The sequence below is a fragment of the Balaenoptera physalus genome (genome assembly GCF_965194825.1).
Source record: "Balaenoptera physalus genome assembly, chromosome: 11".
NCBI classification, from domain to species: Eukaryota; Metazoa; Chordata; class Mammalia; order Artiodactyla; family Balaenopteridae; genus Balaenoptera; species Balaenoptera physalus.
Genome location: NC_138896.1, coordinates 93,085,353 through 93,107,306, shown reverse-complemented (window position 1 = coordinate 93,107,306; position 21,954 = coordinate 93,085,353). Strand labels below are relative to the sequence as shown.

General features: G+C 34.3%; 1 protein-coding gene across 4 annotated transcripts in view; it reads right to left on the bottom strand.

Moving 5' to 3' along the window:
- Positions 1-1,251: 1,251 nt before the first annotated feature.
- Positions 1,252-21,954, bottom strand: part of LOC309637454 (glucoside xylosyltransferase 2) — a 151,776-nt gene continuing 131,073 nt past the window's right edge. For all 4 annotated transcript variants that reach the window (XM_082412213.1, XM_082412214.1, XM_082412215.1 and 1 more), the window contains 7 exons: positions 18,152-18,322; positions 7,541-7,634; positions 5,951-5,988; positions 4,966-5,040; positions 4,564-4,707; positions 3,258-3,547; positions 1,252-2,997 (listed from right to left, as the gene is read on the bottom strand). In XM_082412213.1, coding sequence (XP_082268339.1) covers positions 2,693-2,997; positions 3,258-3,547; positions 4,564-4,707; positions 4,966-5,040; positions 5,951-5,988; positions 7,541-7,634; positions 18,152-18,322 — 1,117 coding nt within the window. In that variant the 3' untranslated portion in view covers positions 1,252-2,692. The remainder of the gene's footprint in view (positions 2,998-3,257; positions 3,548-4,563; positions 4,708-4,965; positions 5,041-5,950; positions 5,989-7,540; positions 7,635-18,151; positions 18,323-21,954) is intronic.

The window sequence follows — 21,954 nt, the reverse complement described above, 5'->3', positions numbered from 1 at the left end:
TTCTTTTTACATGTTGGGTTCAGAGTCTAGAGTCTAACAGGTAAACAATCTGCTCAACGCCAAAACAGAAAATAATATTTTAATCACCAAGGTCCTAATTCTTTAGATCTTTTAATATGACTTTGCTGATGTGTGTTAAGAAAATGTGCCTAAAATTAGCCTTCTAAAAATACACATCTGAATCAGTTACTATTAGAACTGACATTTCCATGAAGCAAAGTCTATGTAAGTGCACCTATGCATATACTCGAGGAAATTTACTTCCCAACGGACATCGTATCTCAAACCAGCTGAACAAGGTTTCCCAGTTTAACTACCTAAGTATTCCAACCTATCCTAAAGAAAATATTCCATGAGCATTCTACAACTATCTGCATAAACAGCAACAAGTTAGATCTATGATCAACATAAGAATATCTAATAAATATTAAAACTATTAAACTATAGATTAAAATGCAGATCCCTCATAGAGTTGAGTGATGGCATTTTGGTACATTCACCATTATTGTACTTTATTTAATAAAGAAATATATTTGCCCTTGCCAAAATAGCAATTGCAAGTTTACAAATAAAACCACAGACCTCAAAGTCATGATGCTAAATCTTCAACTTATATTTAACAAAAGTAAATCAGTTTAAAAGTGGTCCATGGCACAATTAAAATAAAAAATATCAAAAGGTCACAGGATCTTAAAGAATAGGTTTATTGACAATAATTTCATAAATATTCTAAAGAAAATTTCAAAATTTCTAAACTTAAAATGTTTAAAATCTGCTCTCACTGGCAAAATATCCCTCAAGAAAATAAAGAAGAGGTCAATACAAATGAATGTCACATTTAAAATTTGCTTCATTTTAACATTTCTGCAAAATTTTTTAAAAAAATTTACAATGTGTGATTTTTTTTTCCCCTCTTGGATAACAGTAAGTAAATCAATACTCAGTTTTTATTTCAACTATGAGACATATTCACAAATATATCATCTAGCTGCTGTAAACCTGACAGTCAAGTCAGTCAGTAGTATCATATCCTACAGACATAAACGGAGCCAACTCATTTTGGTATTTTTAGTCATAGCAACTGAAGTAGGCAAAATGCAAAACTTGTGGTTGCCGCCCAAATCACCCCAGAGCATATGATACAGTGTCAGAAAATGTTTGCATCAGTTTTATAAGTTCATCTGTGTACTTCAGGTATCTGAAATTAAAAAAAGGGATTCTTATATATTTTGATAAAAATGTACTCAAATATTTCATAACATTAATATTTATTGCTTTATATGAATACTGTATTGAAAGCCCAAGCATTCAGTTTACACACAGAAATTATACAATTATATACCGCTTCACAAAGGCAGTGAACACATTACATTCTACAAAATCTACTTTACAGAAATTTAAAAATTCTAAATATCAAAAGGTACAGCTGAAGAAACAGGTATAAATTTGGCAGCCAGTAATTTAGACAGGGAAATTGCAGCTTGCATGACTTTAAATTATGTGAATTTGAAAATATTGAGTTTAGAATAACCATTGTGCTTTGTGTTGATCTGAAAAATATAACACTGGCTGTCGAAGAAGCATGTTCAAAAATATTTAATTCACTTCAAAATGTCATACAAATTACGGTGGTTTTTATGTACCCCTAAAGCTTCAGTCATTTAGCTCCGGTACATTACTAAAGTAATATATTAATTCTTCCAGTACAGTGGTGTTTCATACCATTGACATCTGTATACTCTAGAATAATTTAGAAAGAAATGTGTAGTATTCACACTGTTCAGAAAAGCAAGCAAAAGGTAAAGGAACCTGCCTGGTTCTTCTGAGATGGTCTCGTGTCAGCTTTATAAGCATTCATTCTATAAAATAGTAAGCTAATGTTTGAACACAATTTCCAAGATAAAGCACATTTTCTCATAAATAATGAAGTCTTTTTCTCAGGCACCTCAGAAGTATACAAAAGAATTTTAGTTTGAACAGATCTCTTGGAATGTGTTTAACCTGGTATTTCAACAGACTTAAGATTTCCAGGGTTTCACAAGGGCCAGATTTTATTTGAATTACTCAGAAGAGAAAGAAACTGTCTTCTGAAAGAGGTGAACTCAATCATTACCAATAGAAAAAGTATCCACTGTATTCATCTCTTATAGAAAAAGAAAAATATAACATTTCCCCCCTTAGAATAATATATATATATGTATATATGACTTAAAGTTCCATAGTACATAGTCAAACAATAAAATCTGGAAACCAACATGAAACCCTATAATTCACATGTTAAAATGTTGAAACTATGACCAAAATATGAAAACTGCTAGAGCTGTCAGAAAGAGACAAGACAAAAAGCTTTCTTGCATGTGTATAAACTAAATGTGATAACCTCCAAAAGTTTTCAAAATTATAATTATCTTCCAGTTTAAAATTTTTAACTCTAAATTAAAAAAAAAAAAAAAACTATACACAAACCACTGATTTGACCAGACCAAAAAAAGTCAGCGGTAAGCAGGACCCAGAGGAGCTGATATTCACAGTTCTTACATGTACAACTCTTTCAGGATTTATCCCATAAAGTACTTTATTTTACAACCTGCTTCTCTTGTAAAACTAAAGGTCCACTTTATTACATAAAAGTTTTATACAGTGTAAAACCAGAACTGTATGTAAAATACTGCATCTAAATATTTCTAAATAGTTAGTCTTGTTCCATTGGTTCATCTGTGACTTCTGTGGCTTCCATGGATGATTCTGAGAGAATCTCTCCAGTTTTACTGGAATTGGATCCTATTAATTCTTCCGTTTCATGGCAATTGGAACTACTTACAGGGCCTGTATTTTCACTACCTTCAGAATGTAAACCTCTCTCAACTTGAGTCAGATCAGATTCCTCCATTTGATTATTTTCCTCAGAAGTCTCTTCATTCACAGTTAAGGCATCATCAGATTCTTTTTCTTGATTTTTTCTTTCTGGGATCATTTCTCTTGATGTCATAAAAGACTCTAAAAATAAGCAAATGTTGTTGTAGTTAAATTTGATTTTCAAAATACCTCCACAGTTAAGTTTCATGAATTCTGATACTCTACAGTTCAAATCATATCCCTGAAACTCAGCAGCAACTATAGAACACATACAGGTGGGAGAAAAGCCCAACATCAGCATTATAAGGAGTTCCATTATGTTAAATTCTTTCACGCAAAATTGAAGTACAAGAATTTGAGGATCTCCTTACTCCACCCTTTTACAGATGGTCTCTAAATACCTTCTTCTTCCTCTTCATCCTCTTCTTCATCCTCTTCTGTACAGTGCTGCCTGGTACAACTACTTTCTTTGTCTTTATTCTGAGATGAAGATGGGGCTTCTGTTTCTTCTACCATAACTGAAGAAATTTCACTGGAAGATGTTTGACTGGCCATCTCTCTGACGTCACTTTCTTTGTCAAACCTGAGTCTTTTTACCTCATGCCCCTCAGCTTCCACAGTATCTTCATCTGGATGTTTATTTTTTATAGGGCTCACTGAGGAACCTTCTGATTCAGATGTCGAAGAGTCACTGTAAATATTGTTTTAAAGTGTCATTAATAAGACTGTTTCTTCATCATCTACATTCTCATTTTTAAGGTCTAATAATGTTTAACTGTATTTCAGTGTCAAAGTTAAATTATAACATCTGGGCAAAGAAAAACACAAGAGAATAATTTCGAGGACACCTAAACTGTTTAATAAATATTTCCCACTAGCAACTTGTCAATAAGTTACATGACCTTTCTGTTCAATTCTCCAGTAAGTTAAATGTCCTCCTATAATAAAACTACAAGTCTTCCACAGGGACATACTCTTTTTTTTTTCTTAAATAATTTATTGTGAAATATTTTTAAACTCACAGAAAAAGAACGATCATATCCCCCTAAAGCAGATCCCCTTAATTAGCAACTCACTGCATTTGCTACATCACCCTGTCTCCATCTCTGTTTATTCTTATTGTCATTAGTAATTTTCTGAACCATATGAGAGTAAGCTGTAGATAAGATGCTCATTATTCCTGAGTAAGTCAGAACATAGACACCTTTCTGCATCATCACCAATTTAAGAAATCAGTTCTGATAAGACCCTTTTGTCCAGGCAGGCCAATACTCTTTAATTCCTCTCACTCATTCAGTGTTCCTTCCCTTAATGTGATGTACAAAATTTGAGATGGGATATAAATAAAAAGGTTTCCTTTTATGATCTACAATGAGAAATGATTCACAAAATTTCAAATCATTTATAAATCTTCTCTTTTCAAGTAACTTTCAAAAAGAAGAAAAAAATGTATCATGACCACTTTCATAACACCCTATTATAAATAAAATCTCCCCAAATTAGCAGTTTAAGTCTTTTCTCTGCCCATCGTCAGCATGTGCTAATGCTGCAAAAAGCTGCAGCCCCTTTTAACTGCATTAAAACCTTTTCTACCCCTCAAAACAACAGTAAATTGTAAGTAATAAATAATGAGGGCTGAAAAACTATCAATAAATGTTAACTCTTTTGGAAAACATGTTTTCTTTTAAATATAAATCACATACAAACCTGTGATTTTTGTCCTCATTTTGCTTTAAGTTTGACTCTTTGCTGTCTGTGCTCTCAGGTAAGCCATTTGTTGTCATGGGGACTGACAAAGAAACCTTTGGTCGATTAAGTGGCCTGGGTGTTCCAGGTCCATTTATATTAGACCTACGGTAAAATAAATGAACATCATTTTCCCATTTTTGTAAAAAGTCATCCCTCCCAAGGTTTGTTTATATGAACATATCACAGAAACATTTTCTTTAATTTTGACTTTCAGAACCATGGGTTACCAAATTAACTAATTCTGTTTGGTATATCCTAACCCGCCACCATAAAATTCCCAATTCTTAAAAAGTATATTGAACTTCCTACCCAAAATTAAGAAACTGCAACTCTTTGAATAATAAAAATCAATAATCTCACCTTTCAGTGTAACTTGGTGAATTTCCAGGAAACATAACACCATTCATTCGATTTAAACTATTGGAATTGTTCTTCCTACAAGAAAAAAACATGGATAGTTTAATTCTCTAATTTTGATGAGAATCACGGGTCTAAAAGATCTTTTGTAAGATCTGTCACAGAACCAAATGAAAGACTTCTAAGAAAAATAACTATGGGATTATCTTAGTATGTTATTTAACAATATACAGGTACATTCTTCAAGAGTTCTAAAACAAATTCACCGTTATTGGTCTATGAAATCAGATATTTTAACCATTAAACCAGTGTTTCTCAACAGGAGGCAACATCTTCCAACAATCCCCCTTCCCTCACTCCGCATCCCCAGGGGACATATAGCAACATCTAAAGAAACATCTTCCAACAATCCCCCTTCCCTCACTCCGCATCCCCAGGGGACATATAGCAACGTCTAAAGAAATTTTTCATGGGAAGTGGTGGACACTACTGGCATTCAGTGTGAGCTATGGACAGTGCTAAATCTCCTGCAATCCCAGGACATCCACCCATAATAAAATACCAGTGGTGCCAAGGAGTGTGCCCTAAACTGCTACCTTAATTTACTATGTAAATCTTAGCTACTGGAAATAATTTTCCATCATGAAAAGCGATGTCATCAAGTAGCTATTACAAACCTAAGAATTATGTCCTAGAAATGACCTGTCTCAGAAGGGATACCAGGGTCTGACAGTACATAAATCCAACAGTGTTAAGACTGCAGTAAATCATGAATCTCTTTAATACAAATCTTTTCACTGGAAAAACATATAGGTAATGTTATTGGTAATATTCTACTTTGAGGACTGGATGGTAGTTTCATAAGCATTTACAAATGTTATCATGCTTAATTACATATAAAATAAATGCAACCTATTTTTAAGACTAATACATTAGAAATGATTTAATAATTAGAATATACTAGAAAAAGAAAAATCTCTATACTTACTCTGAAGAAGGATAAACACAGCTAACAACCATCACATTCTGCAATAACAAAAACTGGTGATTAATATGAGGAAAAGTACCACAAAATAAAGTTTAATTATTTGTTTTTAATTTCTCAAAATCTCCCTGGTATTAAGTTTCCATTTTATTACATTTTTACCAATAAAAGAAATGGCTAAAAATAAAAATCTCTAATCAAGCAATGAAAACTGAAACAATAGCGAAAGACCAAACTCTAATATCCCACTAAACTATTTGTTTTTTGCCAGCCTCATTTTTTTTTTTTTTTTTACTCTACTCTAGTTACTTTAGAACCCTCACATTATGTATTACAGGTAATAGAATAGAACCACGGTCTCTTATTTGAGACAGAATCACACCAAGATATTTAGAGTTTGAAGTATTTAGGCCTACTATAACGAACTTCCTTTTAAAGCAGTACCCAATCAAAAGCTTGATGTATAGCATGATATACCTCAAGGAAAGAGACTCAAACCTTTTATATAATATAATCTTCCTGGTAACAATAACTTTATTAATAGTCAATATTCATTGAAAGTTTGCTGAGCCAAAGTAAGTGCTTTTACATTTAATCCTCCTCACAGCCTCATTATGATCCACACTATACAGATGAGGAAACTGAGACTTAGGTTATGTACCTGGTCCATGGTCACACAGCTATGATTACTGTGACACTGCCTCGTTATCCAAAGATTGCCCAAGTGGAATTACTGAAAGTCTCTGAACTGAAAGTATGTACTGAAGAACCATCTCAGTTTCCTGCCCTTCAGGAATCTTACTAAATTGAAGGTACAGAAGCTCAACAAAACACATTAATCCAGTAAGGCCCTAAGATCTATTATAACTCACTAGGTAATGATTTTGGATTCCTGCTCCAAGGGTAAAATAAACTGAACTTCAGTTAGAACCTTAAAATAACACTAGACTATGTTTTAGGATCAATCACTAAAACCAATGGTTTTAACAAAACCACTGGTCCACAATCTTGGTTCCCATGGGGCTCCTTCATTCATTTTTCACTCCAGACAAGTCTGTCTTGCTTTTCATTCTCTCAGACTGTTTCCTTTGTCCAGAATGCCCTGCCCCTTTAACATCCCCTCACCCACTAAAAACCTAATGCTTCTCTCATTCTTAAACATGATATATATTCTTCTCAATATCTAACTTAAATGCTGTGTATTAGCGATTTTCCAAGTTGTGCACCTCTGAACTCCAGAACTAAAGAAATGAATTCTGTGGGTAAACACGTTTGCAAAACCCTCTATTATTAAAATATCAATTATAGAACTTCTTGGAGCTATTAATATGTTAAGATACACTAAGAATTTCCACGAGACAATAATAAACTGCTTTTCCCAAGCTTAACTGACCTCAAGCATTCCTCCGCCTCCCTCCTATTAAATCTTTCTCTGAAACTTAGGACATAATTTGGAAAACAAATTGGGAAAAACTTCAGGTAGGCTGAGAAACCTATTTCAAGAAAAGGTGCCTGAAACAGAGCCTACTCAAAGTTCTTTTCTGAAATCTATTATGCTACAGTTTAATATAATTCCAATAATAAAATATATACCTTTTCTACTCCTCTGAGAAATTTGTCTGTTCCTGTATAGTTTCTCCTTGGATCTGTGAGCAATTCACATAGTCGCTGAATAGTAAAAGGTATACTGCAAAAGAATACAATTTTATAGTTTGAGGTCATTAATTATCAAGAAAATTAGGAACATTATTACTCCTGCTATTTCAAGCTTTATCTAGTCACCCCTGTGTTAAGCTACAAAAGAAAATGCTACAAATGAATGGATGAGTCACTTAAAAGTAGGCAAGGCAATAAGCACACCTGTCCTCTTATTTAAAAAGAAAACAATGTTCCCTCCCTTGCCTTAAAAAGCAATAAAAAAGAACATTCAAAATTAACAGAAAGCTTCAAAACTGGGAAAAAATTTTAACATTCTTAATTCTGACAATTCAATTTTAAGTTTACAAGAGAGGCAACACAAATAAGAATCAAGTAAGAGTTTATTTAAATACAGAAACTTTCTCAAGTATTCTTTTGCACACAAAGATTTTTTTAGTGTTCAAATAAAACTACAAATGTTTTGTTATCAGACAGAATAAGACAAGTGATTCCAATGAAAAAGTATTATAAATATAGTTATGCTCCATAATTAAAATTTTATGTACAACCTACGTGTTTCATCAAACTTAAAATACATACAAATACACTCAATATTTTGGTAGGTACCTTATTGTTTACCAAATACTTCAACCACAATCAAATTTTCACTTGATCACAGAAAATACAAAACTGAAACATAAATTGGACCTAAAATCATGTTATAAACAGCAGTGTTTATCTCACACACTATTAGCATTCCTGAGAGTTACAATATGAACAGCAAACATGTGAGCAGAGAGATGACAAGTGCAGCTAAAAAGTGTAAACGTAAACTTTAGACTTCAGTTATTTGCCACACAAATCTATTTATTCTCCTTATAAAGACAATTACAAAGCCTCAGATTAACAGAGTTATTATTCACAAAGTTATTTCTAAACGTTTACAGGCAGATCGACACAAAATTCTCTCCCCCCCACAAAGTAAGGCCACTAGTGATTAATAATGCAGGACTCAAATACCCAGTCTCTCTAACTTCAAATCCCATGTTCTCCCTTCCACTACACCGCACATACGTAAAATTGTAAATGTTTATTTTCTAGTTGGACAAACGATGTTTAGTTCTCGTATTCTTAGCACCAACACTATTCTTATGTTCTTTTAAAAATTCAATATACGACCTATGACAAATTTTGAAAAGGTATAAAATAAATATTATTCATATGAAAACAAATATTTTAGTTATGCGACAGACCAAGTATCAATCTTCTCTCAAGTCGTATATCAAAGCCTAAAAGTCAGAAAACTATCATTCTGCCAAAAGATTGAGCACTAAGAGGCGAAACATGTGTCTCATTATCACAAATATTCAGAAGCAACCAGAAATACAGAACAACTTCTGATATTAATCAAGACTGCTATAGGAAAGTTCTTTGGTTTCTGAGAAAGAGTAATGTTTTTTTCTTCTTAAAATTCATAGTAAAGTACACTGTCAAAACTAATTATCTTTGTTTTTCCAAACTGTCTTTTTTCATATTTGACTGAAAGCTTCTTAATGGCAGGATATCTTCACATACAAGATAGTCAATATATAATTTATTTATATACATATATATCTGAAATGCAGTACCATCATGGATTTCAAAATATTACTGGTATACCTGTACCTTAGCCCCTCTTTGAGTTCACTATCTTCCAAATCCTAAACACACACACACTTCCAAATGCTATTCCCTCATTAATGACCTCAGAGTGATACTAAAATTAAAAAGGAGTTTTTACACATTTTTCAAAAATTAGCAAAATAGCACCCAGTGTTAAGAACATTCGAATACTATTTAACCAGCAAATACTTAAACAGACATTGTCTAGTTAGGTCTATTCCTCCAACTAAATTTCTTTCACACACTGATACTAGTACTTTCTCTTAAAATTAACTTTAAAAGATGTGTATCTTCCAACTCCCTGCTTAACAATGTTTTTACACTAAATGTTTTGGCTAATTTTCTCTAGGAAGGTAGGTAAAATGTTAGTCAATTATTAACACTGTATGCGTGGGTGAATATTAATACTGCTTTATGAGGAAAAATGTATTATGTTTGCATAACCATGTCAGCCTATGACAAAATGAGTTTATTCTTAGACACTTTCAGAAGCTTTTAAAGTCATTTTACCAAGTGTCCAATAGATGGCACTAAAATGTTATACAACTCTCCCTCAAGTGAACAGGCTTAAAACACAAACATTACTTGCAAATCAAAGTATCCACTGGAAACAATATTATAATTCTGACAACTGCATTGAAGATCTCTTCATAAAGTTTGTACTTTTTAACCTTTTAAGTAAACATGAGAGCCTACTATGAAGCAGAAATATTCATATTTACTCGACAGCAGACCCGACAGACACGTAATAATTACAATTAAAAACAACCCAATTACAACAAGAAATGCTAATACAATTGTGTATACAGTGCTACGGAGACAGAATAAACTGTATGCCAGGGAATCGAGGATAAATGTGGGAACACTTAATTTAAGGTGGGTCTTTAAAAGGAGGTATAAGAATAAACCATATAAATCCCAAATGAACGCCTGGTACAACTATATGAAAGTTCTGCTTTCTGTTACTCTTCATTACACATAAGCACACAAGATATTTTATTCTAACTCTGGAGAATATTAACGCGTTACCCAATAAATATCACTAGCTAAATTAAGACACATGCTAAGAAGAAAAAAAAAGCAAAAATGCATGCTGCTAACTCTCAACGAAAAGCATGAACCAGAATCCCGAAAACGGGAGAACGGGGGAGGATGTTCATTAGCAAAGATGTATTGTAATTTAGTAGAAAAATATTTTGGGTTATTTAAAATAAAATGCAGTCAGTTTACTCTGCAAGATGTCACCAATATATTACCTTATTTACCCACATCATAAGATGAAAACTAAGATTATATAAGGAACTGAAAGAAAAAAACTTTTAAAAAGGATATGACTAGCTTGCATTTTATTAAGCAAACCAAAAAAACCTATGTCTACAATATCTAATAAAACTTAAAAAAAACATTAAGTATTTCAAATTGTATTACTCAGAAATGGTACAGAACGCTATCAACCAGTCCACTTTAATGCACAAATTACGTATAAGGCAGTGTGGCTTAAAAAAAAAAATACTGGCTAGCCCACTGGGACACCTTGCCCGAGTCGAATTTACCTCTTTAAAGCCTTCATGTCCTTTTCTGGAAAAGAGAGATTCTGAAAGTGCACTTCTCGTGTGATTATCATGAGCACTGAATACGACATCATGCATATAAATCACTTAAGGCCTGAAATATTTTAAAGTGTTCAATAAATCTTAGTTCCTATCATCATCCTGATCCCATCTGACCTTTAATGTAGATTGTGAGAAGGCACAAACCCTCCAAAGACCAACTACAGTGAAACAAAGCAAAAAATGTTTTTTAAAATATTCTTTTTAGGACTTCCCTGGTGGCGCAGTGGTTAAGAATCTGCCTGCCAGTGCAGGGGACACGGGTTCAAGCTCTGGCCCAGGAAGATCCCACACACCGCAGAGCAACTAAGCCCGTGCGCCACAACTACTGAGCCCGCACTCTAGAGTCCGCAAGCCACAACTACTGAGCCCTCGCGCCACAACTACTGAAGCCCGCACGCCTAGAGCCCATGCTCTGCAACAAGAGAAGCCACTTCAATGAGAAGCTCGCACACCACAACGAAGAGTAGCCCCCGCTCACCACAACTAGAGAAAGCCCACATGCAGCAACGAAGACCCAATGCAGCCAAAATTAAATAAATAATTTTTTTTAATTATTTTTCATTCCAAAGAAAGTAACTAACCCTGATGAAATAGGATCACACATTTTATATTACTTATATACCTGAATTTGACTGCAATCTGTCCCCATCTACTGACTTAAAAAAAAAGACCAAGTCTTGTATATCTAAAACCTATGGGGATTCAAATACCAAGAAAGCTGCTGAACATCAGAGAAAGACATCTAAGCACAAATTAGAAATTTTAAACACTAACACTAAGCCCTAAAGATAGAATCTTCTACCCTGTATTTTAACTTGAGAAAGACTCTAAGTAACTAAAATTTATGTTTTGTTTTTAATTTATCTTCGTCTTTTTAAAGGTTTGATCATCAAGATGTGCCAATATTCTGGATGTATACCAAGGTATTAAGAAGGCATCCAGAAAAAAAGAAATGCACATTTCATTCAGAGTCTAAGATTTTAAAAATCAGATAACCTATATCTTGCCTTTATGTTATTATATAAGCAACGTTCCTCATAAAAAAAGATAAAGGAGTATAAAACACAGAAGCCATTAAAGTAAAAGGCTAAAGAGATAACCACAAAACCAGACATCCTATTTAAAAACTGCTAAAACAACCAATCACTTTTTTTTATGCATAAAGATGTGATTTTTACCACATCTTTATTTTCTATTAATGACCACATTTATACTGTGTCTTAGTTAACAGAATTACTCGTTTGACCTGAACTATTTAGGTAGAAATTAACTTATATATCTCTTAGATATCAAAGGTTAAATGGGTTAAGTTTTGTTTACTCTTAAGTCCTACAGAAGTCAGAAATCACCACTGGAATCTTGTGATATTATCTGACCTAAAACAATATGCTCTTTCTGGATCAGGCTTTATTTAACATCTGTATCAATATACACAACATAAATATTCATACGCATATATTTTACAACTCAAATCAAATGTTAGTAATTGAGATTTACTGAAAACAGCACTGTAAAATGGCAAGTATAGAAAATTAAGAAAATGAAGAATTAGCCTCTTACAATAATGGTAAATAACCGTAAACTAGTATCTATACCATTCCCCATTCCAAAACAAATCTATAGCAATTGTCAACACTTTTAATCAAGTTAACCATCTTCTACAGTGCCTGAATTACTTTACTTGCCTCAAATAAAAATGTTAAGAAAAATTAATTAGGTTTCTGCTATTTCCTCTCTTTTTTTTAATACAGCAGGTTTATTTCCTCTCTTTCAATTATAAAATTTTATTATAGAGAGCATCACATCAAACCCTATTACCACCAGACAAGGCAAGGCAGGAAGAAGAATAAGGAGGGAAGGGTACTAAATAATTCCGATTCTCAACTAGTTATGCTAAGAAAGGGAGTAAAGAAAAAGAAATAAACAAATTTCAGCTAAAGGATTCAATATGCTCAACAAATACTGGCACAAATAACTAATAAAAAATGCAATAACTCTATTTTTCTCAACAGAGGAGCAGAAATTCCAGCAAGCAATAAAATAGGTAAAAGGAGTAAAGGAACAAAGTAACAAAAGGCTGGAACCCATTCCATCCCTGAATAATCTGAGCTAACTGTAAAGCAAACAATACAAAATCAAAAAAGGAGTAAATGTTTTGTATCTACAATCCAGATTTTAAAGTATTAAAAACCTTGTATATGAACCTTTAAAAAAAAAAAGTATGAAGAGGCAAACTCTCAGGTGCAGAAACTTACAAGATATCTGCACTTGTGCACACATGCATATAAAACAATCACGCGAAAGTTTTCAGGACTAAGCAAAATCTAGTTAATTATGTACATTAAAATAACTTTAGAAGACGCACACGTAGAGAATGGACTTGAGGACACGGGGAGGGGGAAGGATAAGCTGGGACGAAGTGAGACAGTGGCATGGACTTATATATACTACCAAATGTAAAACAGATAGCTAGTGGGAAGCAGCCACATAGCACAGGGAGATAGATCAGCTCGGTGCCTTCTGACCACCTAGAGGGGTGGGATAGGGAGGGTGGGAGGGAGACAAAAGAGGGAGGAGATATGGGGATATATGTGTATGTATAGCTGATTCACTTTGTTATAAAGCAGAAACTAACGCACCATTGTAAAGCAATTGTACTCCAATAAAGATGTTAAAAAAAATTTTTTTAAATAACTTTAGAGAAGAAATTCTATAGTCAGACTATAATCATGCCAAAAGATATGCACTGGACGCCTTAGAGATGATGTAACAAAGATTTTTAGGTATCAAGTAGTTGTGCAGTGTGCCTAGAACCCCTCATAAATACATAGCCATGCCGTTTTAGGCAACTACCCACAATAAGTGAAACTTACTGCTTATTTTAGAGAGGGCTTAGGTCTAACAGACTGTCAAAGGTGGAGGAAGACTTAAGTAATTAATTTATATTCATTATTCTTCCATTTCAATAATTAGGATTTAAAATAATCTTTTTAAAACTACTAGGAATGTAAGTTATTCTCTCTACCTCTCGAAATCTCTCTCTGTGTACCATTATAGGAATGAACTACTAGCTACAAGCAATTTCTAAATTATATTCATGGCGTCTAAGACAGGAAGAGGATTTTCATAAATGGCCTCAGTCTGAGTAAGCCTACATATACTCTTGTTCATTATAAACCCACATAGAGGGCATAAAACGGCAACTGTCTTTTAACCGACCATTCATTGAAGTTTCTAATTTCGTTAATTTTTAATTTTTGGTGTTTCTCACCTAAGAAACTGTAACTTCAGTTCTGGAGAGTAGCTATAATCCATCTTCCCCTATAAAATTTTAAAGTTCAAAAGTAATTTTAAAAGGACAAGAAAATATGACTAAAAAAATTTTTTAAAGAACTTTAAGCATTCAACTATGTAATTCTATCTACCCTGCCCCATTAAACAAAATACAGATATAGAAACATGCATTTATTCCTTTCACTCACTCATTCAACACCTGTTTGTTTGAAAACCTACTATGTTCAGGCATTCACTGTGCTAGGCCTTATATGGAAAAGATAGTCCCCTCTGGTGTCCAGAATCTGACAGTTCAGGAAGTCAAGCAAACAAGTGAATGGACAATTTCCGCTTTAAAGAGGGAATATTTATATACTGACAATACTAATTTCAGAAAACAGATAATCTTTTCATGCCAATATATGTATTTTAAGATATACGCACCATGGGGCACATGGGATCTTAGTTCCCTGACCAGGGATCGAACCTGTGCCCCCTGCAGTGGGAGCATGGAGTCTTAACCACTGGACCGCCAGGGAAGTCCCCATGCCAAAATATTTTGAAGCATTTAACACAGAGCTTTCACTAATTAAAAGCAAAAAACAAAAACAACAAAATGAAGTTACCAATAAGAAAATCACCGAAAGATTTAAAAAAACAAAAAAACCAGATATGAAACCACAATTCATAAAAGAGTCATTAAGGACATGGATGTTCAATTTCACTTGCAATCAGAGAGACACAAATTCACGTACATACCCACAAAAATACTGAAGAAATAAACTATGTGCATTTATATAAACACAGAAGCATAAATGAAAACATTTTGAGGTCAATTTGGCAATATTAATAAAAATTTTAAGTGTGCATACACCATGACCTAGCAACTCCTTTTCTACAAATTAAAAAAAAAGCAACACCAAATCTATACATATATTCAACATATGACATTCATCAACACAAAAACGTATTTACAAGGAGGCTCACTACAAGCACTACCTGTAACAGCCAAAAAATAAATGCCCATCACCAGTGCGAACAGAGAAAATGAACTATATACATATAATCTGTTCACATAACAGAAAATAATGCTGCTATTTCAAATAAACAGACAAACAGAAGACACAGCTGTAAATGTACTGATATAAAGAAGATTTCAAAGCCCTTCTAAAAGTAAAATACAACTAGCATATAACATGTTCCTATTTTCTTTATATATTCCTAGGACAACTGGGGATCTTTTTAAAACTATGAACATACTTATGTTTTTTATAATTTAAAAGATGATCTATTACAAATAGCAGGAGAGGTATACTGGCAAGGACATACTCTCAAACTAGCTAAAAAAGAACAAAATGCTACTTCTACCCACCACTCTTAGCAAAAATTTTTTTAAAAGCAACAGCTTATCTATGTCTATTCAAACACAAAAGTAAATTTGAAAAATATTACAGACATGTTTTTATGTACCATGTACCAATATATTATGATACAGACAAAAAAGGCTGAAATGAAAAATATTAATGTATCACTGATTAACACTTGGACTCTGAACTTCCCTGGTGGTCCAGTGGTTAAGACTCCACACTTCCACTGCAGGGGGCACAGGTTCAATCCCTAGTCAGGGAAGTTCCACATGCCACATGGTGTGGCCAAAAAGTAAAATTAAAAAAAAAGACTTGGATTCTGCCTGATTAAGAAAAATAATTCGGGGCTTCCTGGTGGTGCAGTGGTTGAGAGTCTGCCTGCCAATGCAGGGGACACGGGTTCGAGCCCTGGTCTGGGAAGATCCCACATGCCGCGGAGCAAATGGGGCCGTGAGCCACAACTACTGAGCCTGCGCATCTGGAGCCTGTGCTCCGCAACAATAGAGGCCGCGATAGTGAGAGGCCCGCGCACCGCGATGAAAAGTAGCCCCCGCTTGCCGCAACTAGAGAAAGCCCTCGCACAGAAACGAAGACCCAACACTGCCAAAAAGGAAAAAAAATTAAAAAATCAGGTACTTATAAAAAAAAAAAATTGTTTAAAAAAAATTTTTTAAAAAAGAAAAATAATTCGTAAACTGCCTTTCTGAAAAATCAGAGAAAAAAACATAAATTCAAAGTATTTATGGTTCAAAGATGAAAAATATTTTAAAAGTAATTATGTTTATGTATGCTTAGGCATTTAATGACTGTTCAAGCCATTTTCAGAGGTAGGTCGACTACCTATTTAGCAAATTAAAACATTATACAAATATTTAGATCAATTTAATACCTACATATCTGTGTTTCATCCAATTTAATTTGAAAGAATTGAAAATGGTATTACTAAATTCAGAATCACAAGTAGCTTCACACCCACAAAGCAGTGGTATAATTTAACCTGTTTCACCATAACTCGTAATTTTAAATGAGAGCCATAACTTAATGAAGTAAAAGATGAGTTACCATAATGTCTAAGTACTATCTGTCTAACTACCTCTGCACTATTTATAAACATCCCCAAGAAATATTCTTAACCACATTCAATTCAATAGTAAATCTTACGTATGCTTCTAATACATAGCATGTCTTCATCTTGGCATGTGCTTTAAAAAAAAAAAATTAGTATTGATAAGTAAACATATGCATACAGTTAAAATAATTTTCAACAGTACAATAGGGTACACAGTGAAAATAAAGTCTCCCTCCAATCCCAAGCCCCCAAAAGCAGCTCAATGATAAAGCTTTAATTTCTCCCAAAAGAAAAGTATTTTAGGAACATACTTAAAATCAAAGCTTAAGAATTTGATATTTTAAGCCAAACTGTTAAGCAGGAGAACATAACATGTAATAAAGGGTTAGGTGAATTACACTATCTTGTTGCAAATCCCATGTGATTAAGTAACTGAAGAAAAAAATGAGACCATTTATGCTACCTAAAAGTACTCACAAATGAAATGTGATCAAATAAAAACTGCCCCTAAATATGAATTCATGGTTAACATACCCACAATTCATTAAATTAGGTATTGTCACTCCACACTCCAAATTGTTAATGCCAATTTAAATACTGAACAATTCGTGCTTCCCTGGTGGCGCAGTGGCTGAGAATCCACCTGCCAGTGCGGGGGACACGGATTCGATCCCTGGTCCGGGAGGATCCCGCATGCCGCGGAGCAGCTGAGCCCGTGCGCAACAACTGAGCCTGCGCTCTGGAGCCTGCAAGCCACAGCTGCTGGGCCTGCGTGCCTGGAGCCTGTGCTCCGTGGCGGGAGAGGCCACCACGGTGCGCCCCCCCCAACGCTCCACGGCAGGCAGGTGGCCCCTGCTCGCTGCAGCTGGATTTGGGGGGGTGCCGCGCACAGCGGCAGGGACCCAACGCAGCCAAAAATTAAAATTAATTAATTAATTAAATACTGAACAATTCACCTTAACAAATACTTCTTCCCTTCAATAAAGGGAACCCTAAAAATATAAAGTCCTGAAAAGAAAGTATTTAAAATAACACAGAGTATGACACACAATTTAAAAGGTCAGCTTCATTTTAGTGGAGAGTAACTTTTCAGTACAATGTTTTACCAAGGGCTAAAAATGGTTACTTACTGGAGGGAAAAGAGGGACTCTAAAAAAATGTTTTAAAATAAAAAGTCACTAAGTAGAATCTTTTCATAAATTGTTACTTTTCATTTTAAAAGAAATGTTACTTATTTGCGTGATAGAAAGGTTCTAGACAAAGTATAAAGATTTATAATATCAAATATAAAACAGAAAGAAAAAATTTTAAAATATTTGATTAATGTTTCCACTGTCATACACATTTAAAGTCTAAATGCCACTGACCCACATAAAGGTGGTTCAAGTTTTTTTTTTTTTTAAAAGTTGTCAATATTTTAAATACTTGTAAGCTGGAAATCAATAACTACTATATAGATCACAAGACATAGAACTTGTTCTAATGGATAATCAGTTATCAAACAACCAGACACATCAAAACTTAGAGAAAAATCTAATGTTCTCCTAAAAATTAAACCTTTAAAGTAGAATTAAATGCATACCCATTAAATCCAGTGACAATTTTCAGTATCCTTTCCTTCATTTCATCAAAGGGAATATATTCGACATTAGGGTTGGGAGGACCTCTTGGTTCAGGAGCTGAAGTTCTGAAATCATCCATCACTTTCTCCAGTTTGAAAATAAAATAGCCTTTAAACTGGGACCACTGAATCCTATAAGCAAAAAATTAAAAAAATATATAATACCACGTAGGGTCACAATTCTTGAAAAGCACAAATACAGAATTTACCATGACACTAATGCTAACAAAATTAAGATCTGGAAAAGCAGTCGTGAAAATGTCTTCGTTCAGTAGCCTGCACCACGCCTGATCAATCTGACTCACAAGGTCCAACTTGGTTCCATCCAATTCTCCCAAACTCCTGACCCAAACAAAACCTAAATCAGATTAAAATCTTTAAAATTAACTACTTCTGGCTGAAAGCTTATTGTCTAAGTCCCCCTCTCCACATTTTTAAAACATTATCTTGTTCTGACTCTATCTATCCCTCATAACAAACCTAACCCAGGAGGCGTTACTGTCCCCATTTAAAAGAGGCTATTGGAAATTGGCCCAACCTTACATTTATAATTTTAAGTGGACAAATGAGAATGACTCCATACCCTAAGCTCTTAACATCCAAGGTATAGTGCTTATATAGACTAGTAAATGTTTCTTGTTTTTTATCTCTTAAATAGCAAAATAAACTTCAATTTCTCCTTTTTCTTTTGCTTTTAACTAAAATTTTTAGTATTTTGTCATTTAAAAGGTATATATCATAGGTTCTATCCAAGATGTAGCCTGCAAAGTAAAAAAATACATAATATCCTTGTGTAATTTTCACATCTGTTCATGAACTTTTAATATAAACATCTTTTTACCCCCTCTCCCTCACATTTTACCACTAATATAAGGATATTTTGTGACACCTGCCTAAATAGCCTAAAGTCTAGGAGATGCAAGAGTCAGGAAGGCCAACCATTCCTCCAAACACTATAACCATTACTGGCAGCAGATAGATCTCTTACACAGAAGATGACTTAAGCAAGATACGACTGCTAGTCTGCAATCACTCTTCCATCCCATCCAGCAACCCTACAAATAAGGCGGCAGTTCTCAAAGTGAGGCCCAAGAGGTCAAAGCTATTTTCATAAGAATAGAGTTGACTTTTTCAATGACAGTAGGTGCAAAAGCAGCAGTGGGTAAAATGGACAACACTTCAGCACAAATCAAGGATGCAGTACCCAACCATACTAGAAGTAGTCGTTACCTTCTTTATCAACAGAGACTCACAGTTTAAAACAAAACAAAAAAACCTGTTTCACTGGAAAGTTTAATAAAACAAATTTACTAACTTAATTAAATCTGAACCTTTGAAAACACACACATCTTTTTAATATCCCACGTAACAAGATAAGAAGTATACATAAAGGTCATCTGTTGCATAACAAAACATTATGGACATCTCAAGTCACAAAAAGTTAAATACTGCTGCCGGTTGAATGAAAGCCATTTTTACTTGAAAGGAATGTCAGACAAATAATGCTTATTCAGACCAAGAAAAATTGCTAGACATTACCTCAAAAATGAACAAGTGAGTCTATCACTTGAAGAAAATCAACTGCAATATTGGTGGCCACTGATAAGATTTCAACTTCAAAATAAAAATGTAAAATCTAAAAAATGTTTGTTCTTCACTGTGAGCTTCAAAGGTTCCCGATACATTCCCAAGACATTTCAAAACCTACCACTGTGGATATAAAAAATATTGTGACACACCCCCCCAAAAGTAGAGGCAACAAGAGAAATAAATTGAGCTGTATCAAAGTCAAAAAGTTGTGTATCAAAGGACACTATCAGCAAAGAGTGAAAAGGCAACCCACAGAATGGGAGCAACTATTTGCAAGTCATCTATCTGATAAGGTTTTAATATCCAGGACATATAAAGAACTCCCACAACTCAACACCAAAAAAACAGACAACTCTATTTTAAAAATGGGCAGGGCTTCCCTGGTGGCACAGTGCTTAAGAATCTGCCTGCCAATGGAGAGGACACGGGTTCGAGCCCTGGTCCGGTAAGATCCCACATGCCACAGAGCAACTAAGGCCGTGCACTGCAACTACTGAGCCCATTTGCCACAACTGACATATCTGCACGCCTAGAGCCCGTGCTCTGCAACAAGAGAAGCCACCACAATAAGAAGCCCGCGCACCGCAATGAAGAGTAGCCCCCACTCACCGCAACTAGAGACAGCCCGCGCGCTGCAACAAAGACCCAACGCAGCCAAAAATAAATAAATAAAAATAAATAAATAAAAAATAAGTTAAAATGTGCATGAATAGACATTTCTTTAAAGATATAGGAATGGCCAACAAGCAAATGAAAAGATGCTCAACATTATTTAGGGAAATGAATATCAAAAATCACAGTAATACAGAACTCCACATCCATCAGATTGATTGTTATCCAAAAAACAAACCCCCCCACACAAAAAATAACAACTACTGCCTGGCAAGTATGTAGAGAAACTGAAACCCATGTGCATTGCTTGTGGGAATGTAAAATGGTGGGGTCACTGTGGAAAACAGCATGGCGGTTCCTCAAAAAAAACCAAAGAATTACCATATTATCCAACAATTCCATTTCTAGACACCCAAAAGAGGTGAAAACAGAAACTCAATCACATGAAACTCACTTATACACAATGGTAGAAACTACCCAAGTGTCCCTCAACCGATGAAGAGATAACCAAAATGTGGTATATACAATAGGACATAGCCTTAAAGAAGAAGAAAATTCTGACACATACTAAAACAATGATTAATCTTGAACACATTATGCTAAGTGAGATAAGCCAGACACAAAAGAACAAGTATTTTGATTCTACTTTTAAGAGGTATCCAAAATAGTCAAATTCAAAGAGACAGCAAAAAGGCATATGCCAGGGTCCTGAAGAAGGGATGGGTGAGATGTTACTGTTTAAAGGGGTACATAATTACAGAAGATCGATAAATGGCCAATAAGCACATGAAAAGATGCTTGACATTATTAGTCATTAAGGAAATGCACATCAAAACCACAAGATACCATTCCACACCCACTAAAGTTGTTATAATAAAAATGACGGACAGTGCTCGCTTCAGCAGCACATATACTAAACCTGGAGCAATACAGAACAGGATTAGCATGGCCCCTGTGCAAGGATGACACGCGAATTCGTGAAGCGTTACATATTTTTCGTGGATGGAGCTAGAGACTGTCATACAGAGTGAAGTAAGTCAGAAAGAGAAAAACAAATATCGTATATTAATGCATATATGTGGAATCTAGAAAAATGGTACAGATGAACCGGTTTGTAAGGCAGAAATAGAGACACAGATGTAGAGAACAAATGTATTGACACCAAGGGGCGGGGCAATTGGGGCAGGGGGGATGAACTGGGAGATTGGGATTGACAAATATACACCAACATGTACAAAATAGATAATTAACAAGAACCTGCTGTATTAAAAAATGAAATACAAAAAAAAAAACTACAGGCTTTTTTTCTGATTATAAAAGTAATAAAGCTCAATGTAGATATGTCAAGCAAAACAGGAAAAATATAAAATCATCGGCAATCTCACCTCAACATGACCATCATTAATATTATTAATATCCTCCAGAGAGTATTTATGAATTTTCATATGCACTACTTCTTTCATTTTATGTAAATGAAGTTTGAATTATGTACATTTTTCCATTCAACAATGTGTCATTCACATTTCCATTTTCAAAATATACTGACTTTCGTTATTCTAATG